A 25,434-nucleotide genomic window follows, 5' to 3' on the forward strand; every position below is an offset into this window, starting at 1 on the left:
GGCACTCGCTTTAATAAAGCACAAGTAATTGAAAGAAATGAGACTAAATTCGTAAACGACCAAAAATAATTTTTTTGTTGTCGCCAAATTGCCTTTTGAGTGGGTGTGTTAACTAGTCAATTCGACAAATGTGACATCTTTTACCCGTGTTTCTTTGTTCTACATATATATATATACCCTATATAGGTGTCCTATTTTTAAAAATATGCTCAAATACATCAAAAACGACGCGTTTTAGAAAAAAATGTTTCTAATAAAAGTTGTTTGGCTTTGAGGGAGACATAAGATAGTGGCAACGATTTTACCTTGGATAGTCGTTTGAAGGTCACGTGAAGATCACCTTTAATTTCTTAAATAAAAACCTTATTTTTTATTGTAGATTCTTGTATCTGACGTCGAGACCTTTTCAAAACACTATATATGAGTTGAATTTCGTTCAGAATTTCGTGAGTTATGAGGCATCAAAATTTGAGAACCGCCGGCATTAGCGTTACCCGATGTGCCTCGGTGGCGCACGTGGAGTGGCCGGCCGGCCTAACCCCACTCTATTCCACCACTACAATGTGGCATGGTGACCAATGTTGCCAATTTTGAGACAAGCAGCACGCCAAGTCATAGTGGTGGGGGTAGAGTGTGGATAGGCCGGCCGGTCACTCCACGTGCGTCACCGAGACCCCTATTAAATTAGCCCCCCCCCCCCCACCAACGCCAAATAAAGTCGCACCTCGCACCTATCCATAAATTTAGTGCTAATTATGTGCTAATTTGTTGCCGTAGTCCGGATTTTGTTGCTCAAACCGTTTGGCAGGAATTCACGTTCAAAGTGGGGGGGAGGGGGGCTAGGTTAGTGTCAAGCCAGCCCCCCCCTAGCGAAAAAAATATATAGAATGCTCGAATAAAAAAATCAATTACACTAGAATTTGTTGCTATTTTGTTGCTCTACAATACCGCAAAAACATTTTGAAAAAATTATATTATTTAATTAATATCACTATATACTTAGTCTCGCCGCGCCGTGCCATCCACTTGCGCGAAGTAAAAAAAAGTTTGTGGCTCGGCTGTTTTTGGTATTAAAATTATCTACAGACAATGTACTAACTAAATAAATGAGAAATTGAATTTGTCTCGATTTAAACTGATTAGAAACGAGACTTTGTCGCCGCGGAACATATAAGTCGCACGAAAATATATAATTAAATTGATAAAATAATTTGTTGCTCGGCTGTTTTGGGTATAAATATAATCTACAAACAATGTACTAACTAAATAAATAAGAAATTGAATTTGTTGCTCGATTTAAACTATTTAAAAGCGAGACTGTTTTGGGTATAAATATAATCTACAAACAATGTACTTACTAAATAAATAAGAAATTGAATTTGTTGCTCGATTTAAACTATTTAAAAGCGAGACTTTGTCGCCGCGGAACATATAAGTCGCGCGAAAATATATCATTAAATTGATAAAATAATTTGTTGCTCGGCTGTTTTTGGTATTAAAATTATCTACAGACGATGTACTAATTAAATAAATGAGAAATTGAATTTGTTGCTCGATTTAAACTGATTAGAAACGAGACTTTGTCGCCGCGGAACATATAAGTCGCGAGAAGATATTTCATTAAATTGATAAAATAATTTGTTGCTCGGCTGTTTTGGGTATAAATATAATCTACAAACAATGTACTAACTAAATAAATAAGAAATTAAATTTGTTGCTCGATTTAAACTATTTAAAAGCGAGACTTTGTCGCCGCGGAATATATATTTGATGTCTCATAACACAGGAAATTTTGAACGAAATTCAACTTATATATAATGTTTTGAAAAGGTCTCGACGTCAGATATAAGAATCTACAATAAAAAATAGAGGTTTCCATTTAAGAAATTGAAGGTAATCTTCACGTGACCTTCAAACGACTATCCAAGATCAAATCGTTGCTACTATCTTATGTCCCCCTCAAAGCCAAACAACTTTTATTTGAAACATTGTTTTCTAAAACGCGCCGTTTTTTTATATATTTGAGCATATTTTTTAAAATGGGACACCCTATATATATTAGGGTGGTCGTTATATGGGTTTTTTCAGAATTTTAATGTTAGATAGTCGTAAATCGGCTTTAAATGTGAAAAAAAAATCTCTAATTTTTTCAGATTTTTATTTTGAGTCCTGAGTCTCCCTGTTGGCACGTAATTTTCTTTTTCATTTAAAAAATATTTATTTAAGTTAGTTCTAGTCTAAAATAGCGACATTTTATGAAATACGTTTCATTGCCGTGAAAATAGTAAAACATCGTATATGAGGTATTTCACTCGAGTTGTGTGTGTTATACTACACACAAATCGAGTGAAAAAATTTAAATTATTATTTTACGGAGTAATCAATATATCGATTAATTTATTATTTTCCATTGATTTTTTTTTTGTTGAAGATATAATTTTTTTTGTATTCCTTTTTAATACAGCTTATTTTCTTGTATTGGTAGTCCTGATGATACATTGGGCTTTTGTTTTAGGTATTTCACAGGAGAGCTTAATATCTTAACACTACAGTTCTGCAGCTGCTTCTGTCATCAATTTTTTTTTTCTGTTATCAATTTTTTTCTAAAAAAAAAAAAAATTATCGAAAATTTGCGCTTAATCATTGAGCACTGGAATGGAATTCCCTACACATCTTTTTCCTATATAATCGAAAATAACGACGATTTAAAGTTCAAGGAAGATTCAAAAAAATATAAGATACGTCGTTATATTGCTTGAAAAATGGATAAAAAATAATTAACTGAATTAAAAACACCCACGACTCGTGTGGAATAGCCCATATACGATTTTTAACTATCTTTTATGAAAAATTGAATAATTTTGTTCACTACTTTTGCAGCTGACTCCATCTAGAACTGAAGTAAATTAGTATTTTTTTCAAATTATTAAAAAATATCATATAAATAATATTTAAATAACATATAAATGAATAAATAAATGAATTGATATAAGAATATAACATAACACACAACTCGAGTGAAATACCCCGTATACAATTTCATGCTATACCTCACGGCAGCAAAACTTATTTAAATCAGGTTTGTTGATTCTATTTTTAATCTAAAAATTACTTAAATTGGTATTTTTTTAAATGGAAAAAATCCACGTGCAAACAGGGAAACTCAGAGCTGAAAATAAAAATCTGAAAAAATTAGAGAATTATTTTTTCTACATTTGCAGCTGATTTATGACCATCCAACATGATCTTCCATTTAACGACCACCCTAATATATATATATATATATATATATATATATATATATATATAGTCTATAGCGCAACAGTCAGTCGTTTCCGTCCCGTTGTCTCGAGCACATGAACCCGAATAAACCAAAGAATACTCTCTTTTAACTGTTGCGTGTTTTATTCAGTCATATCCCTACCTAATTCCTACAGTATATAATTATAATAGTAATCATTTTTTTAGAGTAACAATAAAAAAATTAATATAAATTAATAATTAAATTTATAACTTATAATTCATAAATAAAATAGTATAAGACTATAAAGGACCAGCGGTAAGTGAAGCGCATACAATATTTATCATTAATATAAAAATTAAAATTCAAATAAGACACTCGGCCAAAAAAAGTGGTACAGTTGAAAAGTAGTAAAAAATTTTAAAACTTCAAATATTTATAACTTAGCTAATAATTATGATATCGAAGTGTTCTGATCATTCCACGTAATCGGCACTAAAATTTTCTCAAACTACACACTTTAAGCTTCATTTTCGTTTCGGAAACACCTTGATATCATAATTATTAGCTGACTTATAAATATTTGAAGTTTTATAACTTTTTAATACTTTTCAAATGTACCGTTTCTTTTTGGTCGAGTATATATTTCAAACATTAAAGTATTCAGCGAACGTTTCTTTTGACCTTTTTTTTGGCCATCATCAGCGCAGAGAAATAGTAACTACATTAATAAAAAACATAATGGGAATTCAATTTGTAGTTTAGAGTATAAAATATGCCAAATGTTAAGTAAAATATTAGAATGATAAAATAAATCGGTTAGAACGGATTATATTTTTCAACGCTCTCTACCGTCCCCTGTGCAGTGCCAGTTTCAAAGTGTGATTTCGGATCCACAATAACTTCTACATTCTAAACACTCCCCGGTTGATAGGCCAAGAAATGGAAAGACATGATTTGTGTTGAGCCCTATCATACTCAAGATTCCATTTCCAATTAGTTTACAAATTAATGGTGTTTGATAGGACAACAAAAAAAACTGTCAAAAATGGAGAGAAAGAGAAAGTTAATGATAAAAAGAGAGGAAAAATTCACGGTCAGCTTCTGAAAAATGTGTAAAGAGTATCACAGATTAATTAATATGTTATAAATCATATGATGTTGTTATTACATAGTGCAATGACATATGTTAGAGCGATCTCGATGCTGTCTTTTTAAAACAATAATGTTTTGTATCTTTCAAAGATGGAGATGAGACGCGAGAAATGTAGCAAAAAACAGACGATATATATGTGTATACAAACAAACTCGCGTATCCGCATTCACACACTCACCCGTTGGTATAGACATTCTTATGTACACGAACACACATCCAAGCATCGGGAAACATATTTAAATGTTCTCTCGTTTATACATACACAACCTATTTAGCTATAACCTATAATCTCAACCATCACAATAATAAACAGAGTAATGTGCATGTAGGTAATAGATTATATTAAGATCCCTTGCATTCTTATTTATTATATCATTTATTATGTATTTAATTTCGTATATTATAATTAATTCAATATTATAAGACATAGTCTTTCCAGGCGATATTTTCGATTGTTCTAATGTACACAGATATATGTTATTGAAAGTCATATATTACATTTGCTTCGGCTTGTAACGTATCGATTATCATCAAAATCAAATTGATTTGGAAGATTGAGATCGTGAGATTTCGGAGATCTCTGGGATCGCTCTTGGGGACCTACCGAATATAATCCTCTCGGAGCCGGAGAAACGAATCATTGCTAATCCTACCGCCGCCTCAAACTATTCTCTTTTAACTATTATACACGAGACCGCAAGTGCGAGCAAGATTAAAATAAAATGAGACTTTAATTCATTCGCCTTTTATCGGAGCCGTAACCGCAGTAAGGAGAAACTAGAGACCTGTGCTTCGCCTTGTATCCGCTTATTAAGGCTATTATTGTCTTTTTATATAAATCATTTCTGATATTAGTTTCTTATTATATTAATTGCTAAAAATTTGGTTCTCTGTCTAAGATCTTTATTTCTTCCCACTTAAAATTATAATCAAAGTCAATACTCTATTCAATGAGAGAACGTGTTGCGGTTCGGACGAAAACTCGTCCGTTTCGGTCATGTCTCCGCCCATAGTCTCCCCCTCCACGGCTTGTATAACTTTCAATGCTAATACGGTACTGAGTAGCGCCGCCACGCTCTCCCCACTTTGCCTGCCTATGCGCAGTAGCAGCACATTCTCTCATTGAATAGAGTATAGTTTGTGTTCCATTATTACTGAGTGATTCGTGACGTTCCATCTGATTTGATTGCGATGTTCATAGATTCTTGTTTTTAGCTGCCTACTAATTTGGCCTACGTATGAGGAATTACAGTCTTTGCAATTTATTTTTTATACTGCGATGCTATATGAGGTATTCGGAAGAGGATCTTTTTATGTTTTAATGATTTTGCTCAGTTTATTAAGTATATTGTAACGATAGCACCGTTACTTAAAATATATACTATATTCTTTCTCTAACTAACCGTCTCTTTCTTCATAACCTCTCTCTATCGCTCTGTCTCTTCTTCGCTCACACTCGCTTTGTCTCACTCACTCGCTAACCATCTCGTTCGCTCTCTATCTATCCTGCTTACTGGTTCATCCCCTCTCACTCGCGCGCTTCATCTCGCTCGTTCGCTCGTGCCATCTCACTCCTGCCCCACGCCGCCAATCCTCGAGAGTGGGGCGGCCGGTCGGGTATATAACGGCGCCCGGCCAGCACACCCCGAGACCAGATCCTATCCTGAGATCCTACCTGTTAGAGGTCCAGAGTACGACACCAGGCTAAGGCGTCTCTTAGCTCCACCGGGTGTATCCGGCACTCTATGACCCATTGGGCCGAGGCGTTTCTCGGCTCCGCCAGGAGTCCTGCCCACCCCCGAAGGGCTGACGTAGCACTCCGTCCTTCCGAGCCACCTCGTATATCACCTGCGCTTGCCTTTCGAGTCACCCGGTAGACACCGCTTACGCTTTGTTTCCGAGCCACCCGAGAGACACCGCCTGCACTGGCTTCCCAGCCACCTAGTATATACCGCCTGCGCTTGGCTTTCGAGTCACCTTTGTATACCGCCTACACACGGCTTCCGAGCCACCTTGTACATCGCCTACGCCTGCCTTTCGAGCCACCTCGTATATCGCTTGCGCTTGGCTACCGAGCCACCCGATAGACACCGCCTGCACTGGCTTCCGAGCCAACTTATAACCTACTCATTATAAATATCTCATCTGACATCTGACATAAAATAAAGACTGTTTATAACCGAGGAGTCTTTGCAAGTTTGAGTCTCCCCTTCTCTCGAACCCTGGCACCGGCGAGCCGATCCGCGTGCTCGAGAAAGGTGTCCGTGTTACAATATGTATATACTATAGTATGCTACACCATATGAAGATATTTTGAAATGCCTTTGAATTTTTCCGATATTATAAAAAAACGTATTAAAAGGAACAATAAAAAAAGACATCGAGATTCGATTAATAAAGTTATCATATTTATCAATGTTAGGTTTCCTTTTATTGAATAAGATTTTTAAGCATTCATGGAAAATCTGAAATATGAATTCTAGTGGATAGCCATTATCAAGCAGGATTCTGATGACCAAATAAACATTTTTTTTAATTGTAGATATAATAAAAGAAAGACTCTATCGTTAAAACCAATTACACCTCTCTTTTGACAGAGGGGATGGGAAGTCCAAAATTTATCTGTTATTAGATAGATTGAAGTTCACTGTACTATTCTACATTCATTATGTAATTAAGCATTGCAAGGGCTATTCTTTCTTCTTTGCTCAACGACACCTTGAACATATTTAATTCTTTCGCTCTAGGCTACAATTTACAATGGAAGTCAGTGAAGGAAATACGTTGAACTTTTTAAACGTCACTATTATATTAGACAATAATTATTTTATATGTAATTAATAAATACTAATCATAATAATATATTAAAGGCTTTTTTTGACGAGCGAATAATAGGTGTAAATTTAAATTAATTGTGTATTTGTTTACATTACATGAGACGGTTTGACACTTACTTGTGTCTTTTCAATCATGTTATAAATTAAACCTTATATAAAATCATTAAATTAAATCTAGACGAACGCAAGTATGTAGTCGTAGGTCAACATCTTTTCTTATCGGTTGGTGAGCGTGGTTAAACGATGATGGTCCATTAATTAAAAGGCACGTTATGAACAATGGTCAGATTGGTGTTCTGTTATCAATAATTACTTAAATTAAGACTTAAGAACAGTGGCTATTATTGAACACTTATTAAAAGTATAATCACACTCACTATTATGTGCATGAATACATTATTATATATATATATATATATATGTATACACACACACACACACACGATGGGCAAAATCCGACCAGCAACCTCCCTGTAGTGCCCGTCGGGTAATGCTAATGTTGGCGGTAATTAAATATATAGGCAAAAATGCATAGGTAACTTTGATATGCTGTAACTTCGCAAAAAAAAAATCGTACAGTATTCAATTTTTTTTTAAATTTGTAAAGAAAAGTCCATATTTTACGATAGTTATGATGATATTTGCGAAAAAAATTTAGTACACTCCGTAGAGTTCGTCAAACTATGCAATTTATTGAAAAAAAAAACACGTTCCTACTTTTAAAGAAATGGAGAAAGGGGGAGAGAATAAAATCAAAATCGAACGAAAGTTCTTTAAAGTAGAGACTTTACCCTTTAAAACAAAAAAAAAATTTTTGAAATACGACAATTTTTCGCGGAGATACGCTTATTTGAATTTATGCTAAATTTTGATATTAATTACGTGTTGCGATAATTTTTTTGACGAGTGTATATACATTATTCTTAATAACTATTGTAGTCTACATCGAATATACTGTGAGGGACTCTCAGAAGTTAGATCTTATATACAAAACCTTTTTAAGGAGATAAATGTTTATCTTTGTTTAAAGAGTCAAGTAACGGAAAATAGCTTTTGTCTAACAATTCTGTGTCATCCATATAATTTAAACCGTTATTTTGTTGCTTGATGAATATTGTTTCAGATATTACACAGATATGACACAAAATTGTTAGACAAAAGCTATTTTCCGTTACTTGACTCTTTAAACAAAGATAAACATTTATCTCCTTGAAAAGGTTTTGTATATAAGATCGAACTTCTGAGAGTCGCTCACAGTATATTCGATCTAGACTACAATAGTTATTAAGAATAATGTATATATATATATATATATATATATATATATATATATATATATAATGTATTCATGCACATAATAGTGAGTGTGATTATATTTTTAATAAGGGTTCAATAATAGCCACTATTCTTAAATCTTAATTTAACTAATTATTGATAACAGAACACCAATCTGACCATTGTTCATAACGTGCCTTTTAATTAATGGACCATCATCGTTTAACCACGCTCACCAACCGATAAGAAAAGATGTTGACCTACGACTACATACTTGCGTTCGTCTAGATTTAATTTAATGATATAAGGTTTAATTTATAACATGATTGAAAAGACACTAGTAAGTGTCGAAACGTCTCATGTAATGTAAACAAATACACAATTAATTTAAATTTACACCTATTATTCGCTCGTCAAAAAAAGCCTTTAATATATTATTATGATTAGTATTTATTAATACGTACGAGCTACCACACAACTATATTTATTTATTTATATTTAATTAATACCACCATTGTCCTCGGGCAGATACTTAAATTTTTGATTACATTGAAATGATTTTGAAATCTCCGAATGATCTTTCCGAAAGCTTTTTGCAATAATCGGTGCTGTATGGTCAGATGTAAAAATAAAATAAAATTTCTTGTTTTATAGAGTTATAATCATAAAATTAGTTATAGATATATAGTTATAATTACAATTTGTTATACATAAATCGAATCTTATCAAATTATATGATATTAGAAATTGTATATCAAAACGGTCTTCTAAAAATAAAAAAGTGCAATTCCAAATAAATTATCTTATTGTAAAAATTGTAATTATGCAACATTTTATTTAAAAATATATTATTATGTTTAATAGCATCCTTTTTCTGGGATTCATCTAAATACAGAACACAGGAAGATATACACTTATCAACATCAAAAGATTGCGCACGTGAATGTCAATACAATAAGCCAAAAAATTGTTATTATCGCTTTGTTCTTGAATATTATACGTCAAATAATCGGTATGTATATGTGTATATAAGTGTTGTGTGTATTCGTATATTTATAGTTACATTTATAAATAAATAATTCATAGAAAAAATCTAATAAGTCATATCAAATTAACAATAATCAAAATAACTTAAATAATATTTAAAGTTTTTATGATAATAATTTAATAGAGAGAATATGAGGCAGTAACAGTCAGCGCAGTAATGATGTGCAAATGAATTTATTCAGAGACGGTTAGACTTAATAATTAAAAATTAAAAAATTAATACTAACAAGGTGTACGTTTCAATCTCTTTCTTTTTTTTGGGCCATATTTAGTCAATTAAAGTAAGTGATTCAATCATTATTATAAATTATATGTAAGGTAAAGAACGGGCTAATTAAGAGCCAAGCGCGGTAAGAGAGGCGCAAACATTTCGATTAATATAGATTTATTTAGTACGTTTCGGTCCATGGATTTGGACCATCTTCAGCATATAATGAAATTAATTCATCCGATAGTGTGTCAGTACTTGTTTCTTAACCATGAGATAGAACAAAAAGAATGACAAATGCAGTGAGCCTCCCTCCGGTTCCAGCCAAAAAGGAAGAGCATCCTCTGATATTTTTGGCTCTTCCTTTTTGGCTGGAGCCGGAGGGAGGCTCACTGCATTTGTCATTCTTTTTGTTCTATCTCATGGTTAAGGAACAAGTACTGACACACTATCGGATGAATTAATTTCATTATCTGCTGAAGATGGTCCAAATCCATTGACCGAAACGTACTAAATAAATCTATATTAATCGAAATGTTTGCGCCTCTCTTACCGCGCTCGGCTCTTAATTAACCCGTTCTTTACCTTACATGTAGTTTTACTATCAGAGCCTTTTTTCTATATCTTTTATTATTATAAATATACAATCTGATAAGTCACATTATCTATCTATCTATATTAGGGTGGTCCTTATATGGGTTTTTTCAGAATTTTAATGTTGGATAGTCGTAAATCGGCTTTAAATGTGAAAAAAAAAATCTCTAATTTTTTCAGATTTTTATTTTGAGTCCTGAGTCTCCCTGTTGGCACGTAATTTTCTTTTTCATTAAAAAAAATATTTATTTAAGTTAGTTCTAGTCTAAAATAGCGACATTTTATGAAATACGTTTCATTGCCATGAAAATAGTAAAACATCGTATATGAGGTATTTCACTCGAGTTGTGTGTGTTATACTACACACAAATCGAGTGAAAAAATTTAAATTATTATTTTACGGAGTAATCAATATATCGATTAATTTATTATTTTCCATTGATTTTTTTTTGTTGAAGATATAATTTTTTTTGTATTCTTTTTTAATACAGCTTATTTTCTTGTATTGGTAGTCCTGATGATACATTGGGCTTTTGTTTTATGTATTTCACGTGCAAACAGGGAGACTCAGGGCTGAAAATAAAAATCTGAAAAAATTAGAGAATCATTTTTTCTACATTTCTGATTTATGACCATCCAACATGATCTTCCATTTAACGACCACCCTAATCTATATATATAAAATCCCTATTCTGTCTGTCATTGAATTGATCGAATACTTCCCGACATGCTAGAAACACCAAATTTCGCATGGTGATAGGGATCCACTCCCAGGTAATGGGAAAATTCTTGAAATTTTTAATTTCGGTCCAGGGACGCAGCCAGGGGCCCCTTTATGCGCCATAGGATTAACATGGGAAAAAACTTTAATCTGGCCTGGGAGGCTAAAATTTCGTACATTGATAGCGGTAACTATAAGACCAAAGGGAAAAATCTCAAAACACAAAATTTCAATCCAGGGGCGCAGCCAGGGGCCCCTTAATGCGCTATAAGGTTAACATGGGAAAACTTCAATTTGGCCTAGGAGACAACAAATTTGGTATACCCCGACAGGAGCTAACGTAAAACAAAAGGGAAAAATCGGAAAACCAAAAATTTTTATTCAGGGGCGCAGCCAGGGGCCCCAAATTCTGCCGTAGGGGTTTACATGGAAAACTTTACATGACCTACGTAGGAAGAGGAAATTTGGTGTTCTGCCAGGCGTTAGAGTAAAAGCAATAAAAAAAAAACAAAGGGGAAAATCAGAAAACTCAGGGGCGTAGCTAGGGGCTCCTTAATATCCCGTGAAAAAATATTCAGTAACAGCCACCTTAATGCCTGGCGTAGACAAGCTTTTCCCCTAGTTAAATATACAATCTGATGAGTCACATTAAATAAATTTTTTAGGAAATAAAAGTTTAAATATACAACTTATGATAAATATAATTTTATTTTATTTTATGTTTAGAGTTATTATTTAATTTATTTACAAAAGTACTTTTTATTTATTTACTTTTTATTTTTCTTTCCATTAATTATGCGCAGAAATCTATGCGCATAAAATATAATATCACAAGTAAAACTCCATAATACATAAAATACATAAAATTAATTAATTTTTGTTAATAATTTTTGAAATTTTCATATATACACAAAATCAATTAAATTTTGTTATAATAATCTAACTTATTAATATAAATACAAAGATAAATAATGTGTTATTTTAATTATATTTTAAGTATAATTGTACTCTACAACTTAAAAAATATAGTACAATATTTATTCTATCGACACAAAATGTAAATGGAAAACAGAAATTCCTATTTTCTGTTAGTCAACACTTGTAAAAAGCCAATAAAAAGAAAATAATAACTTCCTTAAATACACTTCCTATACTTTTAAATAGCAAAAGTAGTCAATTTGACATCAAATTACATCAAATTGACGGGAGCGATGCACTTGCACACAGTCTAATTGAACACGTTGCAAATGGACACGATATTTTATACACGATTTAATTGGATACCGTTCACTTGCGCACGGTTCTTTTGCACACCGTTCTTTTGCACACCGTTCAATTGTGTTGAAAAATGTTGTTCAGTAACAGGTGCAAATTAATTAAAACGTTTGTCTATTGTGTATATATTCTTTTATTACTTGTACATACATGCGCGTTGTCATATATAAAAAGAAACTGCGAACGAATTTAGAAAGGGCGCGCTATATCGAAAGTAACGCGAAAACCGGGGACAAACAAAAATGAGTTACCAACCTATATACAGAATAAAACTTCTAGAATTAACTAAACAAATAGCAAACAATTTAAATTTGAACGTTTTAACAAATTGCATACCGTTCTTTTGCATACTGCAATTACACACTGTTAAATTACATACCGTTCACAATTATCGATCTTGTTTAAAAACTGAAAAACAATCAAATGATATGTATCGATGTCGAAAACCAATGTAAAACAAAGTGATGTAAACTTTGCTTCATATGAAAAGTTGCAAACCTAATGTACTAGTTCCGTTGGGTCGGTGGAATAAATATACGGTACAGAATATTAACTACAACTATAACTTTATTTGTTATGAAGCGCGAGAGAACGTATTGCATGGCACGTGTCCCGGAACTCACTGACTTATCGTCCACGCGGTGGGGTTGTGTGTTGTCACACTTCTCCTTGAATTTTTAATTGTTGCGGTACAAAAAAAATGATTAAAAATGAAATAAAAAATAAATAAAGAAAAATAAAAGGAATGTTGACGTCTAGTAAAAGTGTTTGTAGAAGCCCTCTGGCTTGGCCGCAGCTACACGCTCGGAGCGTCGTGGCGGTGCAACTTCATCTGGCTCTGCTGGTTGTGCTACTTACTCTGGAGCTGGTTGATGTAAATCTTCTTCAGCGTCTTTGTAGAGCGATTCGTTGGCGTCATCTTCTTGAGTCTGCCCGTCTGCATCTGCTGCTTGCTGCTGAAACGAAATGATGAGCGGCTTGTATGTTCCCAATGATGGCGATGGCTCAAACATGTCCAGCAGGACGTATTTATTATCCTCTTTTGGTGCGCTTGCGTAACGCGACTTGAGCTGGTTTGCGTGTCTTCTGACTTGTCGCTCACATCTTTCGGCTCCCGTTTCGATTAAATAATTGACGGCGCTTTCTCGTTTCGTGATCGTGCCTGGAAGCCATTTCCAAGCGTTGTTGCGATAGAGCTTATAATAGACAGTGTCGCCAACTTGGAACTCCTTCCATTTTGCGCCGTGGCGAACGTTAAAACGGGCTTCTATCTCACTGTTTCGGTCTATTGGAGAATTAAGTGGGGATTTGACCCTGAGGTCAAGCTTCGTCTTCGGCGGTTAGTCATAAGCTAACGGCGATTTGTCATCGAGTGCGTGCAATGGCGGGTAGCGGTAGCACATCAGGAACTTTCGTAAGATCTCATCGAAATTTCCGGTGCCTTCCAACTTCTGCAGTCCCTCCTTCAGTAGATCGACAAACCTTTCAGCGTGACCATTTGATTGAGGATGATACGGAGCGCTTGTGATGTGTTCAATGCTGTTGAGTTTGCAGAACCTTTCGAAGTTGCTGGAGACAAATTGCGTTCCATTGTCCAAAACGATTGTGTCGCACACTCCCTGTCGTGAGAAGGCCTCGCACAAGTTGTTAATTGTCTTCGCTGTCGACGTGCTGCGCATTTTGAAGACTTTTTGCTGTAAGCATTGACAACGACTAAGTAATAAAAACCATTTACTGGGCCTGCGTAGTCGAGATGGATGCGTGACCATGGAGAATTTGGCATCGACTAGGCTTACAGTGTGCATTTCACTGGCGATTTACCGGCTTTTGCGAAAACGTTGCAGTTTCAGACATGTTTTACGATGTCGTCGTCGATTTCCGATCAGAAAACTTTGCTTCGCGTCAGCAACTTGATGCTCCTGGATGCAGAGGTGCCAATTTGCAGACGCGACAGCTACTTTGCAGCCAGTGGAGCAGAAGGGAGGGGATAGTCTGGAAGCGCAAAGCGCACTGAAAGAATGAGAACACTCGCACGTATAATTAGACGCTCAGTGGGTGGCGGCTTCGAACATAGAAGAGGACAGATATATCTTTTGTTCTCTATTAGAGTTAACAATTTCGAGCGAATTTGGAATATTGACGATGGCGAGTCGGATGCGATGCAATATGTGAAAAAAAGAAAATATAAAATATAAGAAATATATTTAATATTATAAAATAATATTAATAAGAAAAAATATATTTTAAATATATATAATATAAATAATTCACTCATAATTTAAAATTTTAATTAGAAACAATTATTAATTAATAATAATTATGATTAATAATTATAACTATATTTTAAATGTAAAAATTCACTCTTGGCTAATATATACGCCTTTCTATTAAAAAAGATTTCTTATTTTTAAAGAAATAATTGTAAAAAATAATATTTTAATTTATAAATATTGTTGAAGATTTTATTTTTTTATTCTCTGTTTAGTACTATATGATGTACGATGTACATGTTGTTGCTCAACGGAAACCGCGAGAAGGTGGTGGTTTCTTCCGTCAGCATGATATCCATCGGGCGCTAAAACATGCCCGATGCTGTCTTGATTCCTGATCCGGAACAGTCCGGAACAGTCTGCAGTGCATATTGATCGTCATTAGCTCTTTAGCTTGATCATCGGCCTCCACTTGTAGGAAGGCGTCTGAGAGGTAGATGAGGAAGATTGTTCTCTCCAAGTTTCGCGAAGATTGAGTCAGGCGTCGATAGAGAATACTGATTTGGTTCGAGCGCCTCGTTGAGACCGGTTGAGTAGTCACTCAAATGCGACCGTCTCTCTTTTTTACGACCACTGGCGCTGCGTAGTCCGAGTAGCTGACCGGCGAAATAACTCCAAACTGTTGCAGTCTGAAGAGCTCCTCCTCCACTGCTTTGGCTGCGGCGAACTCAACTTGGCATGCGCGTTGCAAAAATTGGCTTTGTGCCTGGCTTAAGTCAGCGACATTTTAGCCTTAGTGCAAGTACCTAGAGTGGAAGAGAAAAGAAACAGAAAATTAGCTTTGACAACTTCCTCCAGTGCACGCTTCATTTCGCCTTCGGATTGGATGTTGTTGTAGACGGTCGGAATATCCCACAAGTCCAAAAGCATCATCCAGGTGTTGCCGAAAACGTTGAATGATGATGACGTGACGTAGATCGGACCAACTGCTTCCCGATTGAACAGTTTAACAGTTGTAAAAAATACGAGTCTCTCGACTGAATCTCCCGACGCACTAACTGCTTTCTTATCGTTTCGCGTCAAGGTCGGTGAGCCGAGCAGTTCGTTTTGGAGATGATCGTCCAGCAGGATCCACTATCGTGCTGAAGCTCAAGCCTCTTGCCGTTTACGTTCGCGATGACAAACTTTGTGGAAGCTGCATCCTCTGCCGTGATTGCGAGGCTTTTGCGGCGATTGCTGTTGCGCCTGAAGTTCCTATTTGCTCGGAAGTATTTGACAAGCTCGTAGAATTCTTCTTTATGGCCAATTGCTTTGCATGTAGCACACTGCTTATCGCTGAACGGACAGTTCTTGTGCCAGTGATCGCCCCCGCAGAAACGGCATGGCGCCGGTAGCTTGTCGCTGTTTTGGGCATTGAGCGGCGACTTGTTGCTGCTCTGTTTGCTCTTTAATTGCGACTTTTGGTTAACCGCCAGCACTTCCTGTTTAGTCGTTTCGGGATGGATGACGGTTTGCTTCTCCACCTCGCTGTAGCGCAATCGTTTAGCAATGTTGACGAGTGCGTCGAGGTTCACTTTGGGCACTGCTTCCGGATCCTCCGCTGTTGCGAGCTGCGTGTAATACGTGTCCAGTTTTTCGAGCAGTTTTTTTTGCGCGGCGGCATCTTGCGGCTTGTTTAGACCCTTGACGAAAACGAGCATTTTTAAGTCATCGGGCGCTTCTTAACATCGAACTTCTCGCACTTTACATTGACGCGAGCTGCATAGTTGTTGTAGTCTTCGTCCTCCTTCTTCTCAACTTGGAAAACTTTGTAGCGCAGTATAAAAGTTGACTCCTTTTGGCCGAAGATCTCTGTAAGGCATTTAATAATGTTGTTAAAATTCAAGTCTGTCGGCTTATCCGGAAGGATGCGATCTGCGAACTTCTTGTAATCTGACTGCGACAGCTTCTGCATGAGGACGATGACATTTGCTTTGTCATCGACGTTTGATTTCGCAAATATTGCCTTATGTCGAAAGAACCAGTGTTCGAAAGTTTCGTTCTCTTCGAGGTTGTGTAATAATAAGGCATCGTTGTGATAAAATACACTCTCAGTGTAATTATTACTGTGTGTACTTGATTCTCCGTACACACCGCGTGTTCATCACCTCTTTCTGACATTTCTGCAAGGGTTTCCACCATTAACCTTTTCACGGTTCCTACCAGCCTTACACTATTATATGCTTTAATATTATATTTCTTAGCTTTAAAATAATATTTGTAAAAATTTTAATTTTTGAAATTATTTATTCCAGTGCGTGTGACATCTGTGAACAACCAGTAAATAATTCGGGAATTACTTCGTCGTGTGAATGCGTTATAGGTGATGGATTTGAAAAAACGATATTTTCCATCAATCGTATGATTCCAGGTCCAAGTATCCAAGTATGTAACAAATTTAAATATATTATTTACATAATTAACATGTTTATTAATATAAAACTTTTGTAAAACTATTAATATATATTAATTGTCATATTATACTGCGTTCACTGAGAGAACGTGCTCGAACAAAATCTCGTCCGTTTCGGGCAGATCTCCACCCATGGTCTCCCCCTCCACTGCTTGTGTAACTTGTCAGTGCCTACAACAAATGGCATCAGGCTTCCGAAGCATCAGATCGCTGATATAGCATATCATGTGGCCGAGTGTGTAGGTATACGGTACTGAAGTAGCGTTCCACGCTCTCCCCATTTTGCCCGCCTATGTGCAAATCGATACACGTTCTTTCAGTGAACGTAGTGTTGTGCCTGCGAGAGGCATGAGTTTCTTGAAGAATCGTTGCCAGACAAGAACTGGGAAGTTCGGGATTCGTCCAATGAATTAACACTCGTTTTTGTTGTGTAGCGTTATAATATAGACGTCCAGAATTATACACTTGTTTATATTGGTCTCTTTTACAAATACACTCGCGTATTATAAGGCGCGTTAGAGCCTACTCTCGTACGATACTCGCAATTATTGAACACTTACTACACTTTTTGTCGCTCGTTCGTGTCGACGCGGTTTACACGTACAAGGTTGTTATTCCGACTTGATCCCCGAGTGTTAGCGACGGGTCCTTTTTATATTTGATAATTGGGTCGACACGCGCAATCAAAAAGATCTAGATGCAAGCGAAGGAGGTTTACGGGACGCTTTGCTTGCTTTTTGGCAATTTCTTAACGTAACGCTTAGTCGGCGTTAACCTCGTTTTTCGTATTTCGTATTTTGTTATTACGCGAGACCCACTGCGTTGGCGTTTCGCGCGGGTATGCGCCCTATTTTTGATTTGCGTAATTTTTAATATAATTGTATAGCTTTTAGGGCCATAACAGTAGTATAGAAATACTTGAATAATAGCATTAAAAAGTATTCTAATAAAATGTTAAAATACATTTGAATGAGAAATTAAATACAATAATAGATGTTAACCAACCGACAGGCCAACGAGAATTGTCCAAGCTTCTTGGACCTTTTAGCACAATTTTTGATATTTTTGATATCTTTGCGACAACTCAGTAAAAAATCATCGTATTGAGATGAACCAACGTTTAAATTAAAGCTTGACCATTTCTCTTAATAACAAAAGATCAAAATTAAATAATAAAAATTGTTATACAAAATGGCAGACGTTGAAGATAGACATTTTAGAAAATGGGAAAAAATGTCTGTTTTAAATTTTTGCATAGCTCAGGGGAATCAGCTCTCAGGTACGAAAAAATATGAGTTTTTAAGCTTATTAATTTTCTAACACAAATCCATATTAAAAAAATTTTTTTACGATTTTTTTTTTTACAAAGTAACACCGTTTTGAACAAAATGTTGCAAAATGAATTTTTGGTAAAACTGAAGGAGAGCTCCGTCCTCTTCGATTTTGTTCAAACTTACCAATATTGTGTATTTTTGTGCGTAGAACAAGAATCTGTAAAGTAAAAGTGTCGTTTAAATCGTCGCTTAAATCGTCTACTAAGAATGACGAACGATAAGAAAAATCGATCGAGGCGATGGAGTGCAATTTCAAAATAATTCTTGGAATACTTATCTCTTTCTATTCTGTCGTTATTAATTCTATTTTTTATTATTTGCGCTTGTATAATTTTAGAGAGAGAGAGAGAGGGGGAGAGAGAGAGGGGGAGAGAGAGGGGGAGAGAGAGGGGGGGAGAGGGGGAGAGAGAGGGGAGAGAGGGGGGAGAGAGGGGGGGAGAGAGAGGGGGGGAGAGAGAGGGGGGAGAGAGAGGGGGGGAGAGAGAGAGAGGGAGAGGGAGAGAGAGGGAGAGAGAGAGAGGGAGAGAGAGAGAGAGGGAGAGAGAGAGAGAGGGAGAGGGAGAGAGAGAGAGAGAGAGAGAGAGAGAGGGAGAGGGAGAGGGAGAGAGAGAGAGAGAGAGAGAGAGAGAGAGAGAGAGAGAGAGAGAGGAGAGAGAGAGAGAGAGAGAGAGAGAGAGAGAGAGAGAGAGAGAGAGAGAGAGAGAGAGAGAGAGAGAGAGAGAGAGAGAGAGAGAGAGAGAGAGAGAGAGAGAGAGAGAGAGAGAGAGAGAGAGAGAGAGAGAGAGAGAGAGAGAGAGAGAGAGAGAGAGAGAGAGAGAGAGAGAGAGAGAGAGAGAGAGAGAGAGAGAGAGAGAGAGAGAGAGAGAGAGAGAGAGAGAGAGAGAGAGAGAGAGAGAGAGAGAGAGAGAGAGAGAGAGAGAGAGAGAGAGAGAGAGAGAGAGAGAGAGAGAGAGAGAAAGCAGTGGTATCAACGCAGAGTACTGAGAGAGAGAGAGAGAGAGAGAGAGAGAGAGAGAGAGAGAGAGAGAGAGAGAGAGAGACTGAATAATGTTGAGTAGGGGAAAGGTATCACGAATCTGTCCGTTATTACGGGAGATCCTGAGTGATTTTTGGAACGGGTGAAATCACGAATCTCGCCGTTATCACGGGAGATCCTGAGCTATTTCTCGGGATGGACGAAATCACGGATCTCGCCGTTATCACGGGAGATCCTGAGTGATTTTTGGAACGGGTAAAATCACGAATCTCGCCGTTATCACGGGAGATCCTGAGTGATTTTCGGGCTGGAAAAGAATGGGAGAGAAAGGTTTAGGGTTGGATAGGATAGGACTTGCAAAAGGAGATAAAGAAGATGGCTTTATCTTGAATCCAAGAATTATTTCGATACGGGGTGAAAATTTTACTTTATGTTTTTCCCTTTTTGTTATACATGTGTGTCTTGACTTACTGTTAATGGAGTGCCTTGTTAATAATGGCTGCTGGGTTCTAGTCTGATTGTGTGGTTTTCCGGACTTGCACTATGTTCTTTCACTTGCACTCTAACGAACGTCGGAATTTGAGTTGAAGCCGGATTTCGAAATTGAAAGTGTATAAAAGTCCGAAGAGTCTAAATACGAGCCCGGATAGCTTGTGCACGGCAAACTGTGCTCGAAAGTTCGGAGTAAAATCTGCTCTCCCGAGGTATATCGCGGGTATATAAACCTTCTTGCTCCTCCTCTTCATTGGTTTATTAACATTTCCTGACGAATAGGAAATTTTTAATGACGCCCTTTAGGTCCCGGGAGCGTCGCTTTTGATTTTACAATTATCATGATTGGTCAGGGCTTTTGTTTAGGCCCTTACGTTTCGACCAATGGAGAATTTGTTGCTATCAAGTGTGGTTGATATGTTTATTACCCTCTCGATATTATCTTAGGCAGATATCGCATAACGACGATCTGTCAGCCGAGAATTGTTTAGAATCGCTTATCGTTGTTAGTCTTTCTTCTAAAATTTTATTAGTCTTCCTAAGTGTTGGTTTTGTTTTGAGAACTGTCGACTAGTTTAACTTCTTAGAATATGATGAGTTACAGTTTGAATTTTGTGAGTTGATCTGTATACTTCTCTAGTTCTGTATATATTCTGTTACTTTTGCGATAAAGTTGTTTCAGAATATGTTTGCATCGCCTGCCAGATCGTCGGTTTATCTGCGCGACTGTGATATTTAAAATATCGCCTTGTGTTCTCCGATAGAAAAGAATCGTGGAATCCGTAGGACGTAACGATTCTTTACTATTATTGTTAAATTATCTCGGCATATGATTTCCTCGTCTAGCAGTTCGTAGTTTATTTGTGCCTCTGCGATATTTCGAATATCGCCTTGTGTTCTCCGAAAGAAAAGAATCGTGAAGTCCACAGGACGTAACAATGGTCATCGTGAAACAATATAGTATGGCAAGAATTTTTGAGAATTTCTTTAATTAATATTTATCACAATAAAAATAATAATATCTATTATTATACAATAAAATATATAAAATATGTTTGATTAATTTTACTATGCAGTTTAGTAAAATTAATCAAACATGTTTTATATTTTTTCGTGATATAGATATTATTATTTTTATTGTGATCAATATTAATCAGAGAAATTCTCATAAAATTCTTTCCATACCATATTGTCTCACGATTACCTACCACGATTTTCAGGGTAAATTCTAAGAGAAAATTCTCTCAGTGTATCAATGAAATTTTATATCAATGTTTTTATTTTTAGAAAATATATTTAGAAAAATATATTTCTATAAATATAAAAAATGTATCATTTAGAATAACAACACATATACATAATGATATCTTTTTATAATTTTCTAATCTGCAAAATTTATGGAAACCTTGATGTAAAAAGTTTGTAACTAAAAATTGATTGTTTAATTTGACTGCGCATGAAAATAAGAAAATTAATAAAATTGTAATTAAATATAATAAACACATTTTATAAATTAACTAAATAACTAAATAACTTAATTTAATTAAAAAATTGAATCAAACGTTTTTACTGTTCTTTTTTATTATTTATATAGATTAATTACTTTCAAATTTATTACTTATTTGTACAAATATTATTTCATTACAGATAAATAGTATTGCAAATTAACAGATATGCACGTGAATACTCAAATAGCTAATTTTATTATTAATCTAATTTAGTTTTATCTAATTTATATAAATTTAATTCTATATTCCAAATTAAAAAAAAATACCAAAGAAAAAATCATTGAAATTATCCAGAATAAAAGCTTCGTCAAATAAAGGTATCATAGATATTTCAATGAAACTGACGCACCTTTATTCCTCCTATGGTATGTACAACAGAACCAAGAATTAGAAAGATTATTATAATATATTTCTGATGTCATTTTAGTATAGCGAAAAAAGAGATCTGCATCATTTTAAGCTCTTTCACAAAAATTTAAAAATTATCTAGAATTATCTCTTTGTAAATTAATGAGATCTACTAGCATCTATTTCTCCAAAGTTTATATATTTTTCTCTTTAATATAAATAAAATTCCCATTAATTAAAAAACTAAACATGATAATAAAAATGTTGCTCTGGGATTACAGATTTTTTTACTTGATTAAGATTATATTTGGTTAATAATGTCTAAATCTATATATTGTTTAAAATAAAAATATAAATATTTTTGGTTGTTATGTTATGACTGAATGACATAATTTCTAATATTTATATTTTATTATGTTTTGTCATTTTTCATTGTGCGTTAGATTTAATATCTCTATTCCTAATTTGTATTCTTTAGTATATTTAATATTTATTTTTATTCTATTTTCTTTATTGTGGGCAGAGCCTTTTATTATATCTTTATCTTATAAATTCGTTAAATTTCCAATATTTCTTTTATTTCTTATGTTTATTTATATACTATATATTTTTTTTTTTTATAAACCATATATCACGCCATGAGCGACAACGAACTTCAAATACGTATACGTTTCTCTTGAAAAATATGATGGTATGACCCATTCGTTGCATTGCGAATGAAAAATTGCGTATACGTTTCAGTTGTGACCGTCAAGAATAACGTTCTAGGGATTTTCGGGTGCGATCATTCGCAATGTGCAACTTACGTATACGCTATTTCAAGAATAGGGCCCCAGTTCGAGTATTCATCCATGTGAGATCCACTATGGACCCGCCCCGCATTCTCACGCATGTGTCCTCGCCCCCCGTGTTGCAGGGAGCGAGTCCGCATCGCGCCGCTCACTCCAAAAGCTCGCCACCTCGCCAGTCGTTCCGCGGGGAATCCCAGACGCTAGATTTAGCGTTGAAGTCCCCCGCTACCACGACCGGGGCGGGATGGCGACCGATTATTTGCCTCTCAAGGGCGTGCAACCTCCCACAGTACTTTCTCTTATCGATGTTTGGCGAGAGGTACACGCCCACAACTACGATGGGCCCCCACTGCGCCATAACGTATCCCTCCCCCGCTTGTAGAAATTCCAGCGGGGGAGACGTTGACGCATTCCTCCGGGTGATCGCGGCCAAGCCGTCCGCGCTCTGTACCCAGTTTCTCTCGGGTACACGATACGGCACGATCCCCAGGCCGCAGTCCCTCTCCGCCATATTATGGACAAAGAGGTCCTGGGCGTCCTTCGCGTGATTCAGGTTGGCCTGCAGTACTTTACAGGCCATCCTGAGCCGGCTCATTGGCATCCGTTCCCGCCGCTACTTCCATTGCGGCGGGATCTCCATCTTTAATGTCTTCCCGAAGGCGCTGCTTTTTAGCTCCACCCTCGGGAAGCTTTTCTTCCTCTTCCCGTTTGGTGCGCACCCGTAGAGTTCTCCTCTCCATGGGCTCCTCTTGGTTAGGAGCCGGGCTTGTGAGGGGTGTCTCCGAGGGTGCGTCTCCCTCCTCTCTAACCGCCTCCTCTACATTCTTCTTCTTCCCTTTTGTTGGGGAGGCGGTTGTAGCCTCTCGGTCCCTAGCCTCGCGGTCCCTAGCCTCGCAGTCCCCTTTCCCACATGACATCATCCCCGCAAGGACCCCACAACTATTGGGAGCTATACATATGATAGCTAGGGAACTGTTTACGAGTGGGAGAGAGAGTGTGAATGGGAAATGCGTGCAAAGAAATTACATCATAATTTAAACTTAAAAAAATTCTTTATTATTCTTTTACATATTTCTTTGACTAAAAACTAAAGTTGCCAGCTCGCAATCGATAAGATGATGCTTGTTGAAGGCGTTGCTAGCGCGTATTATATTTGATACTTCTTTATTATCCGTTACAGTGGACGCGATATTAGAAAATTGTGTAAACTTGACATCGACCGTCTCTGTAATTCTAACCAATCGATCAAAAGTTATATCAATGCATGGATCGAGATCGAACATACAATGTAACATCGATTCGATCATCATCATGCGTACATTTGAAGATTCGAGACTTATGAGTTTGGCGTCGTTAATTGTATGAATTCGTACTGTTAGCGGTCCAACGTTTATAAAATTGTAGACACCTTTAGAGTCGCTGCGAAGGAAATTCTAAATATTGTGACGTTGCTCGTAGAGTCCTTTCCATGTTTCGAGAGATAATATTAGTTCCTTTCCTCGATGATCTCCTATAATGATCTCCACGTAACTCGGTGGACCCACGTTGATACCAATTTCGAGGAATTTGAATTCGGTAGCTGTCAATGCGTATCGTCTGCCTAGTATACGAACCGCACGACGCTCCAACGAAATGCTGTGAAAATAAAATTAGTTTAAAAATAATATAATTAGTAAAAAATATAAAGATATAAAATAGAAAAATAGAAAAAGTTAAACTTACTTGTCGCATTTGTTCTCAAACGATGGAGTTTTGTCACAACTCGGAACGTAATTATTCACATGTCTGCCGACAACGCTGCTTCTTTCGGTAGAGTACATTTTTTCTACGTTATTAAAGTGAAACCACCAGTACGAACGGTTAACGCGACACTGATCATATAAAGAAATTAATCGAGTATACATGACGCTTATTTTTTTAAAGTAGTGGGGGTAAATGTGGTGGGAGATTAATGTGCTATGAAATTTAGGAGAAGGGAAAATGGCGCTCGGAAAAAAAAATTCTTAGAAACGATTCGCGAGCAAAGGATTGGAAAAGGGGAATAAGAGATAAAACACATCAATGTTTAAATATTTTATTTTTCCAAATCTTGCAATTCTTTCTGGCGTTGCGACCACCAGTTAAATATTTTGAATATATTTTGTAATGCACAATTCTTAACATGTTTTCCACATCGCATAGTGTTCTTAACATCTAGATTATTTAGAGACTCGATATCGTCGTAATCAGCATCCAAGGTCTCGATGATTAAGTTTTCTCTCGCATCGTCACCGAGCATATCAGCTAACCATTCTCGTTTCTGACATCCCTTAACGTATACAGTAGACTGCATTACATCATCTTCAATCACAGCCGTTGTAATCAATCGTTTCGCCATGCTGTACGCAACGATTACATCCTCCCAATGCAGTCCATGATGATTCATCATCAACCATAAAGCCCGAGTTTTCTCAGATTTTGTAAGAAGATACCATGGTACAGGACTCTTAAAAATGTAGTGCGCGAGAACAGTTCCCCTTTTCAGTACTGCCACTTCCTTTGCAATAAATTTGTTCGAAACAATGAATCCTTGCAGATCGACAAAGATTGGTACAGACATGATGAAATCTCTCTTCGATGTGAGTCAGTCGAGAGGAATGAGGAAACTCTACAACCATATCAAAACACTTTGATTTATATCCTGCTCCTTTTCCCCCTCTCTAAATTGATGCAAACACTTAGGTGATTTTGCGTACAACGTTGGTCAACGGGTTGTACTGGATCACACGATCATGTATGATGAGACAGTATGTTATGAGGCAGTGGTATTCATCGGCACGTTCTCCTTACACTCAAATTCCAATCTTACATCCACGGTTGCGCTTTTGATCGATTCGTTTTGTCGAGAACAATCGATGATTACGAGCGTTAATCACCACGCGTCTGTAATCCTCGCGAAATCCCAAAATTGAAGTATCCATTCACAGTAG

The 25,434-nt window shown here is 36.2% G+C and overlaps 1 protein-coding gene and 1 pseudogene across 2 annotated transcripts in view; one reads left to right on the forward strand and one right to left on the reverse strand.

Annotated features, from left to right (window-relative positions):
* LOC145939355 (multicopper oxidase 3-like) overlaps positions 1-25,434 on the forward strand; it is a 174,480-nt gene that overhangs the window by 18,130 nt on the left and 130,916 nt on the right. For both annotated transcript variants that reach the window (XM_083043613.1, XM_083043614.1), the window contains exons 2-3: positions 9,374-9,521; positions 16,859-16,988. In XM_083043613.1, coding sequence (XP_082899739.1) covers positions 9,374-9,521; positions 16,859-16,988 — 278 coding nt within the window. The remainder of the gene's footprint in view (positions 1-9,373; positions 9,522-16,858; positions 16,989-25,434) is intronic.
* On the reverse strand, positions 23,530-24,890 carry LOC145939834 (uncharacterized; annotated as a pseudogene).

The sequence above is a fragment of the Prenolepis imparis genome, unplaced genomic scaffold, assembly GCF_030444845.1.
Source record: "Prenolepis imparis isolate NDT839.2.m4 unplaced genomic scaffold, iyPreImpa1.0 SCAF_8, whole genome shotgun sequence".
In the NCBI taxonomy this organism is placed as follows: domain Eukaryota; kingdom Metazoa; phylum Arthropoda; class Insecta; order Hymenoptera; family Formicidae; genus Prenolepis; species Prenolepis imparis.